This window comes from Biomphalaria glabrata, chromosome 17, assembly GCF_947242115.1.
Source record: "Biomphalaria glabrata chromosome 17, xgBioGlab47.1, whole genome shotgun sequence".
Lineage (NCBI taxonomy): Eukaryota > Metazoa > Mollusca > Gastropoda > Planorbidae > Biomphalaria > Biomphalaria glabrata.
This window is the reverse complement of record NC_074727.1, coordinates 3,328,190-3,351,232: the sequence shown is the minus strand read 5'-3', so window position 1 is coordinate 3,351,232 and position 23,043 is coordinate 3,328,190. Positions and strand designations below refer to the sequence as shown.

At 35.4% G+C, this 23,043-nt stretch overlaps 1 protein-coding gene and 1 non-coding gene across 3 annotated transcripts; one reads left to right on the top strand and one right to left on the bottom strand.

Annotated features, from left to right (window-relative positions):
* Positions 1-2,250: 2,250 nt before the first annotated feature.
* On the bottom strand, positions 2,251-2,322 carry Trnat-cgu (transfer RNA threonine (anticodon CGU)). Its single transcript has one exon. It is a non-coding gene; the product is annotated as a tRNA-Thr (tRNA).
* A 508-nt stretch (positions 2,323-2,830) lies between these two features.
* On the top strand, positions 2,831-22,775 carry LOC106064105 (protein unc-45 homolog B-like). Of its 2 annotated transcripts, none has more exons than XM_056015784.1 (22): positions 2,831-2,864; positions 6,329-6,545; positions 7,096-7,271; positions 7,529-7,618; positions 8,115-8,282; positions 9,242-9,452; positions 10,032-10,199; positions 10,342-10,510; positions 10,828-10,897; positions 11,078-11,170; positions 11,741-11,875; positions 13,147-13,241; positions 13,906-14,047; positions 14,851-14,991; positions 16,587-16,702; positions 16,829-16,895; positions 17,057-17,170; positions 17,465-17,580; positions 17,746-17,863; positions 18,413-18,559; positions 20,747-20,956; positions 22,176-22,775. In XM_056015784.1, exons 2-22 carry the CDS (start codon positions 6,341-6,343, stop codon positions 22,626-22,628), a joined length of 3,204 nt encoding a protein of 1,067 aa, XP_055871759.1. In that variant the 5' UTR covers positions 2,831-2,864; positions 6,329-6,340; the 3' UTR covers positions 22,629-22,775. The 2 variants fall into 2 exon arrangements, with proteins under 2 accessions (XP_055871759.1, XP_055871757.1); XM_056015782.1 differs by lacking the exon at positions 2,831-2,864 and adding an exon at positions 3,363-3,422.
* Positions 22,776-23,043: the final 268 nt, after the last annotated feature.

Below are 23,043 nucleotides of genomic sequence, written 5' to 3'. Positions count from 1 at the left end.
GCTATGACCTTAAAATTGAAGAATAAACCCTATTTAACACATATTGGAAGATAAATGACGTCTCGATTTTAGAGGCGATGTTAGTAAATGCAGTAGGATCCGTTGGCTTAGAAATGAGACAAGAGGAATACAAAAGAGTAGATCCATCATGCCTTTGTATAGGGGAAAAAAAAACAACCGCCTCACAATGACTCTGAATAAGCCAATGGAGAGTCCATTTTTGTCTTCGTCCAGTGTGCTTGGATTGATCAGCGAAACATTTTGACTATAGCTTTACAACATACTTTTTTATTTTCAAAAGACAATACCTCCTTTATACAACTTAAAATAATATAGGCCTAAATGTAATTTTCTTTTTGCCTCAAATTGAGGTATCGAACACGTGATGTTGACACCGGCGTCAGCTTCTTGATTCAACGATTCTACCAATTAGGTCAACTTACTAATAGAAAAACAAAACCTAATGAAATACCCAGAAAGACACATTTTATTTTCTATTCCACACGCTAGAAAAAAATTCGTACAATTGCTTCTTCTTCCCTAGTGCCATTAGAGAATGGAATGGGTTGCCTGCATCAGCCAGGAAAACCAACGAATCAGAGTTTAAGTCATTGATTAACATGCATGACTAGATTAACACATAAATGTGTAGGCCGTAATTTTCTTCTTTTTTGAAGTAACGTCTGTAATTATTCCTTTCTCAGCAATAGGCCTTACACCAACTGTTAACTTTCTAGGAAAATCGTTAGAGCTGCTTTTGAGATTAGCGTCCCGGGTCCTGGCTGAGACATGGCAGGTTCCAGGTTCCATGAAGTTGTGACTTGAATAGAGATATCATTAAAAAAATGGATTTTCACTCAGTAGCTCTAAATAAAAGGTTTATTTAAAACAGCATAGAATGTAGGGCTATATCTATGGCCTCCTTGAATCGGGAAGCGACAATGGATCATCTCGTAGAAATTAGATGAATGCATGGACAATAGGCCCTACTGGACATTAGCTATGGTCGAAACGATGTTGCCCAAATAGTAGCTACCATACTCTACCCCTCTCCACACAGCTGATCTATCTAAAGGAATGGCAAGCGCCGATACAGTTTGGGGTCAGCAGCGTCTCAAGTTCTATCAGGGAGGATAGCCAGCAGCGGATAACGACCCCCTCCTGTCCGAAGCTTACTGATTTAGGCGCCAGGTAATCGCCTTCGCCCCTTTCCCTGTCAGTGAAATCAGTTCCGCTGGAGACTCAATATCAGAGCCACACGTGAAGGATATGCCTAACTAGCGTAGAAAACGACCCCTCACTCCAAAAAAAAAGCAAAAACGGTTGGTACCCTAAATAAAGTAGTAGTATGACTCTGCGACCTGTGTGCCTCTTAAGTCTAAGGGATCCGCAAAGGTTTCGTCATTCTATAATGGGTATAGTATACGCTGGCAAGACTAAGGTACAATGTATGCATATAAAGGAAAAATAAAAAATAACAACTTCCTCTTATTGTATTGTTTTGTAAAATGTTTTACATGTTTCGGATGTTCCTTCAGAGTTGAAGATATGTTTACTTCCTAGTCCAAACCTCCCGCAGGACGACGGGGGATGGGAGCGGGCAGGGTTTAAACCCGGGACCATTGATAAATCTGAACGACAGTCCAGTGCGCAACCCGCACGACCAGGCAGCTATCCTGAAATCCATTGGATTACTTTCTCGATTCCGGTAATATTATAATAGTCTTGTCAATACCATTTTCAAAATGTGCTTTTGGTATGAAAAAAAAAAAAAGTTGCGTATTTAATTTTGAAAAAACAAAATGGCCAGAATACGTTACAAAATTGTAAGACATTTCCTCGCGGATAGTAGGGCCTAAAGATTCTTCCTCTTTATTTTTCACGCTACAGAATATGATGAAAATGATTCTCAATGGTGTTTTTTTTTATGTAAACGTTGCAGACAGACTGACAGACACAATGTAAAAACCTAATTTGGCTTGTTACCTTGTGGGTACAGGTAACGCTAAATCATGTAAATGTCTTACAAATCAGAAAATTAATTTGGTTTTGACTTGAACGTTTTACATTATTAATAATGGAAAAATAAAAACTCAAAAAAAAAAAAAAAAAATGTCTTGATAATATATTAAAAGAAAAAAAAAAGTGAATCTAATTTGATCTGTATGGATATCGACTAGACAATTATTATTTTTATCATGATAGTTTTTCAGTCCCATATTTAAAAAAAAAAATTCGATACCAGGATCGTGCCTCCGCAGGGGATCGAACCCTGGATCTTCGGTTTACGAGACCGACGCCTTACCACTTGGCCACAGAGGCTACCGCAATTGGGCCACTCTAAAAAGTATATACGATAAAGTCAAGAAATCACTGTATTATAAAGATAACGTGTTTTCAACTGTAATGTAACATAGAAACAACTAGAACTAGATAATACGCGGAGTATTAATTTTAATCTATCTAGATCTAAATTCTTGTTTAACATCGAATCATCTTTTTCTACTTGATAACGTTAATTAATCGATTTCCTTTTAAGGTCATCAGCTCTCGTCTAGATTATTTATTATCGCCCTTGCCCGGTACTTCTATAGATCTAGATTAAGATGTATTCTTATTTATAATTTTATTTATTATCCAAACAACGAAAGTTGTCATTCTTGCATCTATAGATCGTTATGGAATATTTAGACCTAAAGATCTATTTAGTTCCACATTTAAAAACTAACTTTTTAAAAATCTGATTTAACATAATACATTTTTATTGTAACTCGTTGTTTTTAGAAGTTTATAATTTTACTCCACATAAATTCATTTCCGTGTCGAAGTACTTTTAATGTGTTATTGTGTTTACTTGTGTTATTGTAAGTTTGATTTGTCTTATATAAAGCTCTAATTTATCTAGAATAAATAGGACATATACTTAGGTGCTGGGTCAACGAAATTTTTTTTTTTTCTGCCTTATTTCTACTAGATCTATTATTCTACTCTAGTCATAGATAAGATTTATAAAATCATACACTGAATCTGATACATCGTCATTAGTCATGATTAGTCATGATTAGTGTGTCTTATTAAATCGTCATCATCCTGGCAAGTTTCGTTTTGCTGGAAACGGAAAGTTACTTGTTTACTCACTTCAGTCTCAAAATCTCTAGAAAACTCTAGAACAAACCTTTCTCTAAATCTTCTGGAACTTGTTCTGAGCATATAGACATAGAATCTCTAGGACTCTAGATCTATATAAATGATACAGACTCACTCAACTCTGACTAAATAGTAAATTTCTTAAGTTAAAGTTAACTTAAATTATAAATAGTCTAGAAATGAATATCAATTATCATTAAATTATAGATCTAGAATCTAGGGTTAATAAATAGAGATTTATACTTTTTATGATCTATACTGTCTATAGTCATCAAGTAATTAGATAATTAAATCGAAAGTCTAGATTTACTTTAGAATTTTACTATTCACAATTAGAAATAAATTACTGAAATATGGCCACAGATGTCTAGGTCTAGATCATTGTTTGTTACACCACTGTACTATACTATAGGACTATACTATTGTACTGTAGGCAGTGTTAGTGTAGGTTGTGTAATTCATTTGACTGGATTAATTTGAGAGAAATAGTCTGTATAATACTTTTAATTTACTAAGATTAAGACTGCTTTATTGATCGTTATGGAAATTTGTTGTGATTACAAGGACTCTTTTCTCATATAAAGACAATACAACAGAAAAATACACATAAATACAACAGACAACATAAAGAGTTCATTCAGCGACTACACACAGGTATCTTGGTGCATTTCATGTTCCCTGATCAATGAGTGGTGGTGATAAGAGTCTGACTGAGTGAGGTACGAACAAGTTTTTGTACAGCTCCGTTCTTGTTTTGATTGACAGCAGTTGCCCACTTCGCGACGACCTGACATAGTTCTGATGGAGCGGGTGGCCGTTGTCTTCCATGATTTTTTCGATTTTTCTTAGGCACTTTTGTTCAAAAAGTTCCTTTAAATGTGGTAATGTTGTGAGTGTAATTTTTGATGCTTTTTTAATGATGTTTTCTAGACATCGCAACATTAATTTAATGATGCCAGATGTCACGGTGAAATATGATCTTGAGGAGATCTTTAATAATCTTTTGCCTATGATGATCTTGATGTTAAAGATCTTGTCTATCAGTTTCTCTTGTTAGTTGATCTTTGTCTGGGGTGCTGAGATCTTATAACCGTGATGCAGAGGATTTTGAAGATGTCAGCTATTAAGATGAGTTAAGCCTTACTTGAAGATGTTAGGAGCTGATAATATGAGTTACTGTGACGTGCTGTGTATTCTATATAATGTCCAAATCTTTATATTAACTAGTAGATTCAATGATTCTTTTGATTCAAACACAGAAACATTAATTATCAACTTGGAAACACGAAATATATTGTACATTATTTACAAAGTGAACAGTATCAAGAAATATAAAATATTCAAATAACTACTAGATTTAGTACAAAACTGATCTCTATTAATTCTAACTCAAGAGTAATATACGTCTTGCTTCTATGAGATTCTACCTACAACTGGCGATTCTAGAACCCGCATCTTTTTCTGTTCTCGTGACTGTACTTGACCTTCTACTAATAATTAGATTAACCAACCAAACCACCTCTTCAACCAATTAAATACTTTTCTATCAAAGGTTATATGCGTGATCACTGGATGTTTGCAACGTCATTGGAAAAACCCAGCAACCTTTAACAGAATTTAATTTTAAAAAATTAATATTTTAAATTACAACTTGGCTTTGATACGTGACAGCTAGTAACACTGTCTCTAATCTCTTCAGTTGTGATACGGTCTTTATATGTGATAACTAGGATCCTTCTGTAGCATCTCATCTCAATTGCTAAGATCCTCCTCTCTAGTTCTGCAGTCAGCACCCAAAATATAAGAATGTGGTCATGACCATGGAACGCATCAGTCTAATTTTGGTTTCATGGGCTATACCTTTGTCTTTCCATATTGTTTTAAGTTTTTTAAGTGTTGCTGCGACTGTTCAATTCATTCCAGTTTGCATATTTCATTTTTAAAAACAAGTAGTTTTTTAACTGGTTATTTTTATATAGTACAGCAAATTGATGACTAATTATTATTATTTGTTATAGTTCCATCCATTCTCATTGTAAGGAAAAATAATAATGTATTTGCACTCGCCCATCAGGCTACATCTGGTTAGTAATGTGTAGGTGGTAATGTTTTAAGTTTACTTCATCTTGTTGAGTAAACTATAGAATGGAAATACTGATCTTCCACATCTTGATATTCCACCCATATACAAAAGTTATAAGATGAGATAATTTTTATTGGTCCAATCCAATGGAAATTCAGTTTGACTACAGTTGACCACCTCAGCGTAACTACTGTAACAATAACAATATAGATGCAAATACGAACAACATTCACACACGAAACACATACACACCCACAACCATCGCTTTTATGAAGTAGACTTCTATGTACTTCTCGATGATGACGGATGACCTTGTAACACTGACCAAAAGTGGGATAAATGAGTTTTTAAATCTTTCTGTTTTAGTCCTAAGGGAAAGGAGACGACCACTTTGCTCAGATCTTATGTAACAGTGCTTTAATGGGTGCAGGTTGTCTTTGAGAATCGTGTGTGTTTTGGAAAAGCATCTTGCATGAAAAACTTCAAGAGATGGTAGCTGTGTTTGAGTGATATATAATGCTTTTTTTAATTAGTCTATTTAGTATATGTCTTTGTACCAGTGAAGTATTACCATACCAGCAGGTGATGGCAAAGTTAATTAGCTGTATAGAAAAGTTTAATTGTTGTTTTGTCGAGTTTAAATTTTCTTAGCTTTCTAAGATAGAAGAGTCGTTGATGAATTTTGGTGTAAAGGTTTTGACAGTGTTTACTCCATTTCAGTTTGTTGTTGATGGTTGTACCTAGGTATTTATATTCCTGCGCTTGGTCTATGGTTTGGTTGTGGTTCTGAATTTCTGCAAGGTGGCCTTTTAGCCTTTATGTTTCCTAAAATAAATTACCATTTCTTTAGTTTTATGAATCTTTCATTTATGGGCTAGAGTACTTGCAAAATGGTTCTCTTATAGGCTTACAAGCTCTATGCATAATTATTATATAATATATTTTAGCTATTATAAAGAATCAGAAGGATATATTACAACTTAATCCACATAAAATTTAAGATGGGCTTCAAATAGTAAAGTAATATTTTTTTTTTACATTTTAATATCAAACTTGATAAATAGTTCAAAGATCTCTTTGTCTTTTTTTTTTTTACAGGAATCAGTCAAAATGTCGGAATCTAGTAGTAGCTTACGAGAAAAAGGGAATGAGCTGTTCAAGCTCGGCAACTATGAAGAAGCCTTAACCTATTATTCCAGGGCTCTAGACTCTGGGCCTTTAAAGGATTCAGAGAAAGCTGTAATTTACAAAAACAGAGCAGCTTGCTGCCTGAAAATGAATAAACTTGAGCAAGCTGCAGAGGATGCTACGCAATGTAAATCTCAAAGTCTTCTTTAACATTTCATTTTACCTGAGTATTATCTATTATGTAAAGGTTAGCTGGAATGAGGTAGAGATCACCTAATACTTGTCTGTTGGACCATTGGGGCATGATCTGTTAGTCGTCTCTCTCTATTCCTCTCTTGTCTTTTTCCTTCACTCTAATACCTTTCATCGACAGACCTTTCCATTCTTTGATGTCTTTCCCTTTGCTTTCTCTTTCTGCCTCTTCTTTTCCCTGCTACAGAGCACTGAGGAGCTTGTATAGCCACATGGTTTATTTTTTTTAACAGTGGTCAGCATGTCATTGTTGGGCCCGATTGCTATTGGGATATAAGCCTTTAAATGTTTTAATTGTATGCTATAAACAATAGTTCTAGAGGGTAATAGAGTTACAAAACTTTTTTCAACAATACTCAATCCTTACCGGTAATGTTTTTTTTTTTTTTATTAACAGTAATGACTTGTTGTTAAGAAAATAAATATATATATATATTTAAAAAAGCTCATATGCATTAAAAATAAAGTAGAAATTTTTTTTATAGCACTGGATCTGTCACCTAATGACCCTAAGGCTCTATTTCGGCGGTGCCAAGCGTACGAACAGTTAGGGAGAGCTGAAGATGCCTTCAAGGATGCTGTACTTCTCTTGAAAGTTGACCCCCAGAACAAAGCAGCTCTTCCATTGTTCAACAAATTAAACACAGTGGTACAAGAAAAGGTTTGTACATAAATCTTCATTGAACAAAACATACTGTTTGAATGAAAGAATTTCTGAGTAAAAGTGCTGCTCTTTAATATTGTCTCTCTTGGCAGGATACAAATTGTATTTTTAACTTATTTCCTGAAATAACATTACACCATTATAATTTATTTCATCTTAGTCATTGGCAAAAGGCTGAAGGTTATGATTTCTAGTTAGTAGATATCTCGCCCCCCTTTTTTTTTTGGTGTTTAAATTTTTTTCTTTACTTCCAGGCCAAGCAACAGAACAGTACCAGCAATAAAGTCAGTCAGATGTTTAACATTGCCTTTGACTCCACTGGTGACCACCAAAAAAGGCTGCAGGTGAGCAGCATGACATTTTATATCAAGTAAACCATTGAGACCAACCCAGCAAATAGAGAACTTGCTACTTGGTTGAATGAGACTAAATAAGTGCTATATTTAGAGAATTTGAACTGGGAAGAGTTAGCCTTAACTAAAATTTGTATATGCTCCAGTATATGATTCCGTAACCTGATTAGACAAAATGTTGCATTGGTAAAGTTTTTCTGGCATTACTATTTCTTTATCTTATCAAACACTACAAGAAGAGAGTATCCCACAATAACCACCTGTACTATTCCATTTTTTTAAAATAAGCATCATTATTAGACACCCAGCTTTAATGATGGCCATAGCACTAAATATTCTTAGGGTAGTGACAACTTCCCACTCTAGTCTGTCAGGGCACTTAGTAAAATGACATGTAAGATTTTTCCTTAAATTTCTCTAAAAAATTTGTGTTGGTGCACCAAATGGGAAATAGTTTTGAATTATTATTTTTGTTTGTTTGAAACAGGGCCTGAATAACTTAATAGTGCTGTCAAGGGAAGACGCAGGGGCATCACTCATACTAAAACATGGAGGACTGAGCAAACTAAAGCAACTTCTGAATGAAAAAGATACAGAGATTCAACAGTCAGCGGTTAGAGTTCTAGCAACATTGGCCAAAGGAAGCAAATCAAGGGTATGTGTTTCTTAGAGCTTATCTGACAGTGTAACATTCATACAGAAAAATGTTTCTTTGCATAAATGTAATTTAAAAAAAATAATTCTATTAAAATATACAAAGAAGCCTTCAAATCCAATATAACAGTGTCAGTTAGTATCAGTATCCACCTATCCCAGTAGCTTTACACCCCCTCAGGCACGACATGGCCTAAATTGTGCCGATGTGCCTAAAATCAAAATCAAATCTTACACCCTCTAGCACATCTTTCCTTTCTGATCTAATCTGGGATTTACGTCACCATGCCCAGATTCTTAGCTGTTGTAGATCTGCCTCTACATCATCAAGCCACTGTATTCATAGTCTGCCTTTGGGACACCTTCTTTTTTGTTTTTTGTGTCAGTTTCATCATAAATGTTAATTAATTGAACCCGTTTATTCACAGATTGCTCCATTAGAAATCAGACATTCGTATGGCTGAAGATTAAACATTTATGATACCCTTTCCCCATGGAAACTTCTTGTTAGAAATTCAGTTTGTCAACTCTGTTTCCAAGTGTGATATTCAAATTTACAGTAATGGAACAACTTTCCCAAATATAAACCTATTCTGATAAATCTAGGAAACCACTAATTCTCAACCTGTATGGTGGCATGTATGCATTATGCAAAACAGCAGGGTTTCTGTCCAGGGCTTTCACAAGAGAGAATTTGAGCCTCTCAAGCCCTCACTCAAATGGAGTTTGATGATGAAGATAAATCTTTAAAAAACAATCATACTTTGTATGTAATGGTTTATCTGTCTATTAACAAAAAATTTCTGTCATTCATTCTTGTCATTAGCTTACGTAAGAAAGTCATTTAGTCCACTCTGTCCTTGCGATGAACACTGAAAGAAAAATCACTGATCTATAAATATTGAGGCCAATCAATGCATTATTTTACCTCTCGCTTTCTTAATTTATCTGTCCCATCAGTGCAAAGAAATTATACAGGAGATCGAAGTTGCTCTGCTGATCCAGTTGCTCTCCCAAGCCTCCAGTGAGGACAAGGCGTCCCCTGTGGCTCTTTTGTTACAGAATCTGATGACTTACTACACAGGGCTAGATGAGCACCTTGACACATTGAAGAAGTATGAGGAGGCCAAGAAAAAAGGAGAAAGAATGCCGTTTCCCCGCATCAAACTTGGCAAGTTTTTAACTTTACCTATCCCTTAGTCTGCCGGACCATTTGGGGGACCATTGCAAGATTTGTCGACCATCTTCCTCCATTCTTCTCTGTCTTTTTCCTTAATTAGAACCTCTTTCGATGGCAGGCCTATCAATTCTGTTATGTTGCCTTCCCATTGCTTTTTCTGTCTACCTCTTCTTCTTTTTCCTGGTACTGTTCCCTGAAGGAAGGTCTTTGCGAGCCCCGGAGACCTTGTAATATGGCCATAAATTTTTAGCTTGCATTTTTAGGTCAGTTGGGGTCCAATCGCTTCAGTAACCCTGTTTCTAATCTCTTGGTTTGTGATGTGGTCTTTGAAGGTGATACCTAGGATCCTACTGTAACATCTCAATTCCATTGCTAGGATCCTCCTCTCTAGCTCTGCAGTCAGCGTCCAAGACTTACAAGCATATAAAAATGTGGCTAGCTAATATTCTGAATGTTTATACCTTATTATTTGTTGATTTGCTATCCCTCGTGCATGAAAACTAGTCACAAAATAAGATACGCTTTTGCGACGTTTGTTTTAAGTTGCAAACATTATTTCTTCTTGTACAGATGAAGAATCTAATGCCTTTTTAGATTCAGTTTTCAAATGTTTGGTCAAAATGCTAGTCAGCAATAAGGTCACTGCATATGGTCGAGACTCAGCCATGGAGATCATCACCAAAAATGTGACTTCTAAAAATGGATTTGATTGGACAAAACCTTTTTTGGATACCGAAGGTTTGGGATAGTTTAGCATCCGGTTCATAAATCATAAATAGTAATAAGTTATTTGGTATGATTTAGCAGCAGAGTACTGACTCTATTTTATTTCATTGTTTTGTTTCATTCTCGAATATATGCTTTTAATTTTTATTTTCAGGGGTTGAAAACCTTTTGACTGTTGCTGGGGTTCAGAAGGAGTTCAAAACTTTACAGGTCACATCTCAGTCATCCATGCATGCATCTCTGGCACTGTCCACAATCTACGACGATCTCATCAACGACAAACTCAGAGAAAAGTTTAAAGAAAAATGTCATGAATTCTTTAGGTAAGACAGTAAGGAAAGAGGAAACTAAATGACAGTAGTGATAGAGGAAACTAAATGACAGTAGTGATAGAGGAAACTAAATGACAGTAGTGATAGAGGAAACTAAATGACAGTAGTGATAGAGGAAACTAAATGACAGTAGTGATAGAGGAAAATAAATGACAGTAGTGATAGAAGAAGACAAGTTCAATTTGGTTGTCATGACTTTATCTTTTTGCATCAAAACATTTCAATTTCAAATCTGCATGCCAAAAAAATGATCTGATTTGATCTTAATAATTAGATGTCAACTCAAACCTTTTATTTTTTACTGGCAGAGATTTATTTTCTGATGGAATTTTTGAATCTAAAATTGAAGCCGTGGCTGCTCTTTCCACTTTACTTCAGGTAATACTTTGTTGAAGTTACATAAAATGCAGATTTTAGAATGGTAGACATGTGTCTTGTTGTATCACCTTAAAGGCCCAAATTATTTTTTTGTTTGTGGCCATATAATTTTCTGACCTACATGCACAATTTTTGTAGACTCGTATGATAATAAGATAAAACTCAATTCCATCCATTTAGGGTCCTTATGAAGTTGGTGGCATGTTGCTGAGTTTGGAAGGTGTCACTGAACTGATGTTTACATTGGCCAGTAGTGACAATGTGCAGTATCAGGTGAGAATTTTGTTTCTTCTTGTTCTCAATGAATTCTTTTGATATTTTCTATAAAACATGATTCACAGATTTTGATTAAATCCAACAAAATATAGCAAAGAATTGATTTTAAAAAAATAATTTTTAATAAAGATTTCTAACAACATTGATAGATTTTATTTATTTCTACTTTCTAGTTTTTCTTTTTTTTTTTTTTTTTACTTTTTATTAATGAATTTATGAAATGTAATTGAAATGGTTTTGAGAAAACATGTTAGACTCAATGTTATGTATTTTTTCATTCTTTCTATGTTATTCTTCTAATGAATTTTTTTTATTAATAATACATACAAAGACAGTTTGAACTTAGTTGCACAAAAAAAATAATCCTTTTTCTAATATTAGAAATGACCAACTTAGTTTTTAAACATTTCCCATTTCTAGGTATTCAATTTTCAATTTTCTTGTCGCTAATTAATTGGTAATTTAGATTTTGACATAAATCTCAAAGCAAGCACTACCAGTTTTTTAAGACTGACAAACAAAGGAATTCCTTTTTTTAATTCAAATTTTGTGTTGATTTCTTTGCAGAGAGTGGCAGTGGAGGCCATCGTCAGCTCAGCCTCCAAGAAGGACAAGTGCAGCGGCATCCTGAAAGACGCTGTACCAATTCTTAAAAAGTTATATCAGTCATCCGAGGATCACATTAAAGTTAGAGCCTTGGTGGTAAGTTATACTATATGATATATGGAAGTATATGGACTATATGAGAATTTTAAGACAAACCCTAAAACTACTTTTCACTATTTTATACCTATGAAATGGTAAATTAAAGGATGTATTAAGCACTGAAGACCCTCACAGTACTCTGCTTTATCGACTCAAAAGCTTCATAAATTAATTTGGTATCACATACAAAGCAATGAACAAAGCAGCAGCCCATTGAAGTAGATATCCTTCAGAGACGCTTGAAATGGATAGGTCACACCCTTCACAAGCCTGCATCCAACATAACAAGGCAAGCCCTCACCTGGAACCCCCAAGGAAAGAGGAAGAGGGGATGATTTGGAAGCAGATGCCAAGCAGATAGGCAAGACATAAGGACAGTTATAGAGACTCGCCCAGAACTGTGATGCCTGGAGGAAGGTGGTTGGTGGCCTAAACCCCAGAAGGGACCACAGACAGATGAGATGAGATCACCTACAAAGACCGCATCACAAATGAAGAAATTCGAAACAGAGTCATAATTGGGCATTATGATGACCCGATGATCACTGTTAAAAAAAACATGAACTAAAACTGTATGGCTATAGCATGAGGTCCTAGGGGGCTTGCAAAGACCTTTCTTCAGGAAACAGTACCAAGGAAAAGTAGATGCAGACAGACAAGGCCATGGGAAGACAGCATCAAAGAATGGACTGGACTGTCAATAAAAAAGATTCTAGTCAAGGGAAAAGATAGGAAGGGAATGAAGAGAGATTGTTGACTGATCATGTGTGGCGCAACAATCTAGCAGACTAAGGAATAGGTAAAGGGACGTTTCATATTGTAGCAAATGGAAAATAGTCACTGTCTTTCCTGACAGTGAAATCCTATATACAACACCTTGTTGTTGTTTAATGTTGACTTTGAAGGCATTCGTTTTCGAAGCTAATTGAGTTGACATTGTGTTTATGTGTATGTGTTTGTTGATAGCATGTAGAGTTATTCCCCTTGGTAAGAAAGTTCATATTGTATTATGTGAGAGTTTGTTATTAAAGGGTCTGATGTACCCTGTGTTATGTGAGAGTTTGTTATTATAGGGTCTGATGTACCCTGTGTTATGTGAGAGTTTGTTATTAAAGGGTCTGTTGTATCCAGTCTAGACGTTGCTTAGTTCAGTGTTCTTTAGTCTAATGATTAAGAGTATAAGTGAATCATTATTTAAGCTGACAAGTTGTGCCAACATCATTTTCAAATCCTTTAAATATTTGATTGTTCTCAATGTACTTCTACAGGGACTGTGCAAACTTGGAAGTTTTATGGGCACAGATGCCAGTGTGCAGCCAATGGCAGAGGGATCAACAGGAAAACTAGCCAAAATATGCAGAAAGTAATGATTCTTTTCTAAACTTTGAAACTTTTTTGTGCCCTTGAGGGACTGCAGGCACGACATGGCCTAAATTGTGCCCAAAATCAAATCAAACTTTTTTGTCCTTACACCAATATTTAAAATATTTGAATTTAAGTACTTACTGTGATAAACGAAACCCGTCAATGGGTTAGAGCTTTGAATAATTATTTTCTTAAGATATTCAGACTGAGAGGGTTTAAGATTTAAAGCTATAATTAAGTGAATGACAAAATTTATGGTATCAACCAACATAAGCCACCTTTTTTGTGGCTTAATTTGTTTTTTTTATTTGACAAGGATGTAAATAATAGTGTGCTGTAAATGCCAGGTTAATACATTTCTGCAGCTCTGAACATTGCTAGAGCAGCTTGCTGTGCTCTCCCAGACCACCACCCCTCCCCCCCCCCCCCCCCCCTACTGGCCTAAATTGGTGAAAATTTTTTTTTCATTGGGGGGTGGGGTGGGGTGGGGGAATCATGACAATAAAAAGTTTGAGAAACACTGCTCTGAGTATTCTAACAATTACTTTTTTACATGGCCATTAATGTAATTAGTATCACATTAATGCTGTTATTGTCGATATCAGTGTTTCAAAGTATCAATGCTTCAATATTATCACAGCATCTGTTTAAAATTGTTTCAGATTTTTAATTAATCCAGCAAAGGACATTGATCTCCGCAAGTGGGCGACAGAAGGCTTGGCATATCTGACACTTGATGCTGACATTAAAGAAGACTTAGTTAATGACACTGATGCCCTGAAATCCATTTTCGAATTGGCAAAGGTAATTTTATCACAATGTGTATCCGCAATGCTCTTTTTTATTTGTTAGTTAAGATATTAAAAAGCATAATGAAAAAGCATGATGTTTGTAACAAATTAAACATTATGAAGTATTTATAATTAATTATTTTGTTCACATAGTATTCAACCATGTTTATTGATGGATATTTTTCGTGTTGGAAATAGAAATTAACAACAGAAAAATCTTGCTAGTTATCTGTCTGGGTGCCTGGTGGTGAAGTGCTTGGCTTCAGAACCAAGCGGCTTCAGGCTCAAAACTTGAAATCTGGGATTTTGAACTTCTTGATTTTTAGGGTACCTAACATTAGTTGGGGAAAAGTAAAGACAATTAGTCATTGTGCTTGCTACATGGCATCCTCGTTAACTGGGCCACAGAAGCAGATGATCTTTATATCATCTGCTCCAAGATTTAAGGGTTACTTTACTTTTAATAGTTAACTGTCTTGCTTCATTATACTGCACTGGATGTGGCAAAATATGTAGGTCACAGCTTGGGCTGCATAGCCATGGGAAATAATGCATTCCTCATTCATATTCAGATTTGAAGACAAGCCTTATAATTATTTAATGTCGATGTAATAATTTATACATCCTTTAAATGCTGTTCACAATAATCTGGTTCTGTCATAAATAACAAGAAATGACTGCAAACATAAAATAACATTTTGACTTTCAAAAGCATAACATAATGCCTTCAATATTATTCAGATTTCATTAGAAAAATCTGTTTGTACCTAAGTATTTAGCTCAGCTGTTTGACTGGGGTTGTTTTTTTTTTTGTAGAGCAAAGAAAGAAACACAACATACGCATGTGTCACTGTACTAGTCAACTGCACCAACAGCTATGACAAACAGGATATTATGCCAGAGTTACTGGAACTGGCTAAATTTGCCAAACAGCATGTGCCAGAGGAACATGCCAAGGTGAGTACTATGACCAACTGACCAGAGATATAACTACTGGATCAAGGTTATATTATGTCCATATTTTTTCCAGACTCCATGCAACTTTATTATGGTGATAAAGTGAGATTTAAAAAAGATTAAGTCAGTTTGTAAGACATAGTGAATCACAAATTGTTATGTAGGGAGTCACTGTCTTTCTATTGTGATTCTAATTTACTCTTTCAAAAAGAAACAAACTTAAAATTCATTAATATTGTGTCTAATACAATCAGGGATGTTCGAGTGACAAAAAAACACTTGGCTATCTATCTAGGGCTAGAGTTTGAATCCTGACTTGAGCTGAGTTATTTGCTGAGCTTCTAAAGGCAGCATGAAAACCATCTCCGAGATACCACTTCTCCCCCGCCACTATGGTCTAGAAAAGAAATTGGGCCATAGCACACTGGGCAAAGCTTTAAGCATGAAAGATGTGCTTTACAAAAGTAATTTTAAAAAATGGTAGAAATTTTTACAAAATGTTTCCAATCGTCATTTAACTGTGCCCTGGTTTTGATAACTTACCTTGATCTCATTTATGGAGAGTGGATAGCTTGTAAAGATAATTTATTATTAAATAGCAATGTCAACTATTATTAAAATTTTATTTGTAAGCTTTTCTTTTTGCCCCAAATACTTATTTAAATCTAGACAATCTTCCTACTTATTTAAATCTAGTCAATCTTCCTACTTATTTAAATCTAGACAATCTTCCTACTTATTTAAATCTAGACAATCTTCCTACTTATTTAAATCTAGACAATTTTCCTACTTATTTAAATCTAGACAATCTTTCTACTTATTTAAATCTAGACAACCTTCCTACTTATTTAAATCTAGACAACCTTCCTACTTATTTAAATCTAGACAATCTTCCTACTTATTTAAATCTAGACAATCTTCCTACTTATTTAAATCTAGACAATCTTCCTACTTATTTAAATCTAGACAATCTTCCTTCTAAACTGTCTTGTAAATATGTAGTAAACGGAAGACAACCCAAAAATGAAAAATATCATGTGACAGAAATAAGTTAAAGTTTTAATTATAATGGATAAAACTGAGTGTAATTTAGAAACTTAATTTCTTATGCTGTCAGCATAAAGTCAGCTAATACTTCATTTCTCAACCTGTTTTTCTAGTTGTCACAATTTTCACTTATTTGTAACTTAAGGGCTAAGTTCCCCTTTCAGACCTTGTGGTCTATGGGGCACATGTTGTAAAGGTCTTCTGTTTCTGTGGTCAATGGTTAACGAGGGTGTCATGTAGCCAGCACAACAATCAAAGCTGCCATGAAGTTCCTGAAATTAAAAATCCCAATCTTCACCAGGATTTGAACCAGGAACCTCAGGTTTGGAAACCAAGCGCTTTACCGCTTATCCACCAGGCCTCCATTCTGTAACTTATGCATATAATTAATAAGTTGCTCTTGCGGATCAAAAGACTTTGTAGTTTCAGTTTCTATGCAGACAATTTGATGTTACTAGCACCCTCTTCCCAACCAACTTCTGGTTGGACTCTGCATTCTGTTTCAACTCTTTTTGTACAATTCGATTTTCTCTTGATGTTACTTTCAGGACAAATCAGAGTTTGTGACAAGCAGAATTCATAAACTGGCCCAAGCTGGAGTTATCAATGCCCTGGTATCACTGTGTGACACAGAGAGCAAGAACAGTAGAGAACTCATTTCCAGGTAATTATGTTTCTTCTGTCAAGCAGTTGATTATTTTGCAGTGTGTATTTATGCTACTCTAACATGATCTTGTCCAGTCTGTCTTGTGTTTATGTGAAGGTAAACAAAGAATTGTTTTATTTCTAGAGTGTTTTTGTCTTTGACGACAGAAGAAAGCCTGAGAGGATTGGTTGTCCAGCAAGGAGGAGTCAAGGTAATGGCTCAACAGTTTGTTTTAAATCTTTCTCTCTGTTATTATTTAACACGTTCTGATGGAATCAACGTCGGTATCGTCAGTTAGGAGAGAAAGAGTTAATTTATCTCTTTTGTGTATTGTGAAATGTATGCCATCAGATTCTGTTTGACTTTCCACAGGCTCTACTAAGTCTGATGAACAACAATACAGACAACGGGGTCATCCTTGCTTCACATGCACTGGCCAAAATTTCTGTGACCTCTGACCCACATTTTGCTTTCCCTGGACAGAGAGTGAGTGATCCAGGAATCTAGTGATTGCCAACTTTTTTTTTTTATTACTAGAGTTAAATATTTTTTGTAAGCAAAACATTTTTAGGGAATAAAAAACTTCAAAACTATACCTGTTTTTCAAGTTCTTGTGTAATAATAATTTAAAGTTGTATTCAGACCTACTAAGTCATACTTTTGAATCATTAAGTTTCTTAAATTAAAATATTTTTTATTTTCAATTGTGTTCCTGTTTTAAAAATTGGATTTTTTATTTCTATGCACGCATGGTATATCGTCATTTGTACAAAATTTCAGATTTATGAAGTTGTTCGTCCATTACTCTCTCTTCTACACTCGGATAGAACAGGCCTACAAAACTTTGAGGCTCTGATGTCTCTGACCAACTTGGCTTCTGTCAGTGACTCTGTCAGGTAAGTATTCTTTTCATCATGGGGGAATTAATGATTTATTAGGAAATTCTTATGTAGGATGCAGGAATCTTCTTTTCTGAAGGAACATTTTTTTTTATTTTATAAGAAATAAGAATGGTAACCATTGTTGTTCATTAATATTTAATTGTTTTCTCTGTTTTGTAGAAACCGAATCCTGACAGAGAAGGGCTTGCCATCTATAGAACATTATATGTTTGAAGAGCATCAGATGTTACGTCGGGCTGCCACTGAATGTATGTGTAACATGGTTATGAGTGAAAAGGTGAGTTCTCTTGGCTTGACTGTACGTTGCTTTTAACTTCTGAATCATCTTGACTTTTATTTCACATATGAGACAGTGATAAATAGATCTTTTTTTTTTTTAACTTTCTCTTTGCAAAGGCCATATGCTATCATTTGTGGAGAGACATCTTTCTGGATCCAGTATATGTATAAAATATGTCTATTTTATACTTGCAAATCATATTTCCTTTATCTTTTATCCTAAAAGGAAATACTATCGTTGCTGCAGGGCCTGTTTATCTGGGTACATCTGTTGCTTGTTGAGACAGGATTCGTTATAATAATAATGTTGTTCTTATGTATATTGAATGACTTGTCTATAGTCTGTTCAGAATTGGAAACTTTTTATGTTTACAGTTTAAGTCTCTTTCAAATTAAATCTTTTTTTTTCTCTTATTTTCTATTTACTTCTAGGATTAATTACAAATTTTATTATTAATATTATCCATGTAAAACATTACAGCTTGTTTTATCAAGATTAAATTGAACTATTTACCTATGTTTTTGTCTTTGTCTACATTCTTTTTAGGTTCAGGATATATTTGATGGAGAGAATGACAGGGTTAAAATGATGGTTCTGTTTTCTGGTGAGGAAGACCCAGCGCTGGTGCGCGCAGCAACTGGTGCCTTGGCTGTATTGTCAGAGAGACCTTCCATCTGTAAAAAAATTGTTCAGGTCAGTCTACATAGAAAGTGTCACAACGTGTGTTGTGGTGCCGGGGATTTCACTTGAATTAAAATAGTTGAATAAATGACGATCTAGGATTCACAATAAAAGATTCTTTGTTAAAACACAACTCTGGAACTTTATTTAAATATAAAACGTAAGTACAGCTTATGTACAAGTTACAGATCAACAAGCACAAATAACATTACAAAGGCTTTAAATCAGAGCTCTTAGAAAACGCGACTGTCTACTAGGAAATTCTTTTATTGACTGGCGTTCTTTCTACTCTCGTCAATTCTCTGGCGCTCAAATGTCTTTATTTATTTTCAAATCAACCAATAGATTTGCAACATCGTAATTACGTCTCGGGTAAAACCTGAGGCGCTGTCAAGGATCTAGATTTGTGGGGTAATTCCTGAGGCTCAGTCAAGGGTTTATATTTCTATTTACACACAAGCTTTTAAATGTGAAATATACAAATAAATCTATAATGGCATCTGTGACAGAAAGTATTAATAGAATGAGGAACACAATGGCTTAGTTTCCATGGAACGATGGGGTTCATTGTGCACAGGCCCTTTACTTATTTGAGCCCACAAAACCACTGAAAGATAGTTGATGACTTCTTTTTTAAAGAGGTACAACACTGTGACTTATGACTGTTACTTGCAAGAAGTGTTAAATTGAGTGTAATGATATTGCTACTTGTAAAATGTGATGCATACATTGGAATGTTTCTTTGAAAATCTACTGATACACACAGGATGACTTGATTTGCTTTTTGTCACACTCAGCTTTCTAGTTTATTGGGGGGTCGGGCATCATATTATTGAATCTGGGCTCTCAAGTACTTTGTCATGCCAGTGGGTTGAAGCAAGACCATTCATTATAGAAGCCCTCAACACTGACCTTCAACGTCACAAACTGTGGGCAGTTTAGACCCATAGCTCGTTGCCACGTTATACAAACCTGTGATGTGGCATGAGCTATTGGTCTTAACTGCCCACAGGTTGTGACATTGCAGGTCAGTGTTCAGGCCTTCTGTACTAATTGGTCTCAGTTGAAGGGAGAGGGAGACACATGTAATTGAAAAACTTGAATTTATGGATAGTATAAACATCTACTGAAGAAACTCTGTAAAGGTAATCTAGAAATTGACAATATGAGTCATTTTGTGAAATATAAACGTGAAGCATAAGAGCACTATAACTACATATCATGGTTGGTTGCATTATATATGTTTATATTCCTTGTTAATTAAGAATGTGATGACACAACGTAAAGTAAAACGTAATGTACATAAAAGATTGTTCTTTTCAATTACATCAGCCAATGCTTCCAACACAGAATTATTGTTCAAAACACTGAAGGTTTTATAGAGTTTTATACAACAAAATGAATAACATTGTCTTGAATGCTATAAAATCTTTTACTGCTAGCACTGAAACACAACTCAAGTTCCCATTTAAGCTGCTTAGATTTAGAAACCTATATGCTAAATATAAACCCATTTGTCAACAAAATTTAAATCCAGAACATTGGACAATGCAGTGAAGTTAAGTATTAGGTATTATTTCTACTGTCCCAAAAAAGGATGAAACCCATCATGAGGATTTTTGGAGCAGGAGAATGTGATAGCATGAAGGGGCCTGGATCCATGATGTGATGATTCCACGGGTGCCTAGGGCACAGTCCATGTTTAACCTTTTACTGCAAATAACTTTTGGAGAGCTCTGTGGATGGTGGAGAATGGATACCTTTTACTTCAATATAGGAGTAGCATGCATGTCTAAAACCTTCCTTCAAATGCAGGGATAATTCTTAAAGCTTTAAGAAAACCCCCAGCCTACACTTTGACCTTGCGATCTACGGGGCAGATGATGTTAAGGTCATCTGTTTCTATGACCAACGGTTAACAAGTAGGGTGTTATGTGGCCAGCACAACGACCAACCGCCTTTACTTTCCTCGACTTTGCTCAGGTCCCCAATAGAGCTGGGTTGACTCAGGGGGGCCCTAACAATCCCGAAATTCAAAATCCCAGTCTTCACCGAGATTCAAACCCAGGGCCCCAGGTTCAGAAGCCGAGCGCTTAACCATTCAGCCACCACACTCCATTCATGAAAAATTGTACAAGGGAGTCCATTAAACTATTTTATAATTCAAGTAAATGTGTTGTTGTTTTTTTTCTTGTCAAGGTCCCAGCATGGCTGGACATCTTCCAAGTCCATGCTGTGAGTGAGATGCCAGACATCCAGCACAGGGTCCTTCACTGCCTCCTCAACATTATGTCAGCAGACAAAGAGTTGGCCAGCATTGTTGTCCAGAGCCCCATGCTGGAGATTCTTATGGCCGTGGCCAAACAGAAAGATCCCAAGGCAGAGAAAGCAACCGAAGCTGCAAAAGAGGTATTTAGTTTGATTATCTACATTCACTAATCAATATTTGTCTTTTCATGTAATTACATTGACTTTCAGATTGCACCATGAAAACCACAAATAATATCATCATCTGTCCTTTGGGTTCCTCATGGAACATAAGGCCTCAGTAAAAACACACCACTCTTCACAGTCTCTTTCTAGCTTTTTAATGGCTTCCCAGCTCTTTCCTGTCCTCTCGGCTTTATCTAGTACACTGTGCCGCCATGCTGTTTTTGGTCTTCCTCTACGTCTTGTGCCCTGGGGGTTCCAATCTAAGGCCAGTCTCTGTTGTTGGTATCTTTTCTAAGGGAGTGACCGATTTCTCCACTTTCTTTCTAAGATTTACAAATAATTTAATTTAAGAATCATTTTTTTTCTTTCCAAAAATTTTTTTTTTTGTATGGGTGTTTGACTTGTGCCTTCTCTAAGTAAGTAAAGTTCCCCTTTCAGACTATTTGATCTATTGGGCAGATGATATAAAGGTCATCTGTTTCTGTGGCCCACGGTTAACAGCACAATGACCAACTGCCTTTACTTTTCCCAAACTAATGTCAGGTACCCATTAGAGCTGGGTGGACTCAAAGATCCTGAAATTAAAAAATCCCAGTCTACACCGAGATTCGAACCCAGGACCGTCGGCCTGGAAGTCAAGCGGTTTACCGCTCAGCCACTGCGCCTCCGCTGTGCCTTCTCTAGCAAGAGATAAATGCCATTTTTTAAGATTACAAAATAAAAGAAACCAATTTCACTAATATATATTGTTTATGTATGAATTGTGGCAAAGTCTGCCATTCTAGAATTGGCTTGATTAGCCACACCAGATTCTGCCCCGTCTCAAGATTAAGCCAAAACCAGTGACTCATTTGGGCGCATCCATTGCCTTTCGAGACAAAAGGAGCCATATATACATATACATTGTTTTTACATATAATTGCTTTCTTTAATTTATACAAATATATCTGTGGCTTTTTTGTTTTTATTTATTTGAATTTGTTATTTCATGACATGAAGTATATTTGAATTTGTTATTTCATGACATGAAGTATATTTGAATTTATTTCATGACATGAAGTATATTTGAATTTGTTATTTCATGACATGAAGTATATTTGAATTTGTTATTTCATGACATGAAGTATATTTGTAGTGCTGTCTTTTAGTTCACATCTTTTCTCCTAAACTAAATATTTGTTTTTCTATTCTCTAGGCCCTTCAGAAAGCCGTGGAGTACGGGCTCATCAAAGAGAATGACAAAGGAAATGTTCCTGATGAGTTTTTGGAAATCTTGCGGGCTCAGTTGGCCAAGGCCAGGGCAGAAGAGGAGAAGAGGATCAAAGAGGAGGAGGAAGAGGAAGAAAAAAGGAAGAAGCTTGAAGAGGAAGAGAAGCGTAGAGAGTTGGAAAAGTTGAAGGAAATTGATGAAAAAGAGGAAGAGGTAGAGGAAATCATTATAGATAAACAGCCCGAGGAGGAGGAAGCATCTGGGCCCAAGATTCGGGAGCTGACCGACGAAGAGGTGGCCCAGCTAGAGGCAGAGGAGAAAGAGAAAGAAGAAAAGAGGAAAAGGGATCAAAAAGACGAGAGCGACAATGAAATCGACAATGAGGATTTGGAAGATGGAGATGTGTGGAGGGATGACAGTGGGTTAAGGAGAGAGTGAGACATGACAAATATCATTTCGACAAGATCAAAATCCAACTCCAAGTTTTTTCTTCTGCTTCAGTTATTACAGTAAACATAAGTGATACAAGTCATCAAAGATTATTTAATGGCCTACATATATATATATATATATATATATATATATTTATATATATATATAAAATCTTTTTCACTTACAATGGCTAAAAGAAAATGATTTTCAGTTTTGTGAAAATCAAAATGTAAAGCATAAGAGCCTTAAAACTACATATCATGTTTCGTTGCAGTATATATTCCATATTAAACAAAAATTCTCAAGTCTGGACTAATTAATGCATGTATAACATACTGAATTGTACTGAAAGGAATCTTTCATTTGAGCAGCTACTTGTAATTCTTTTATTTGTTTTAGGTTAGGTGTGTTCACTAGAGCA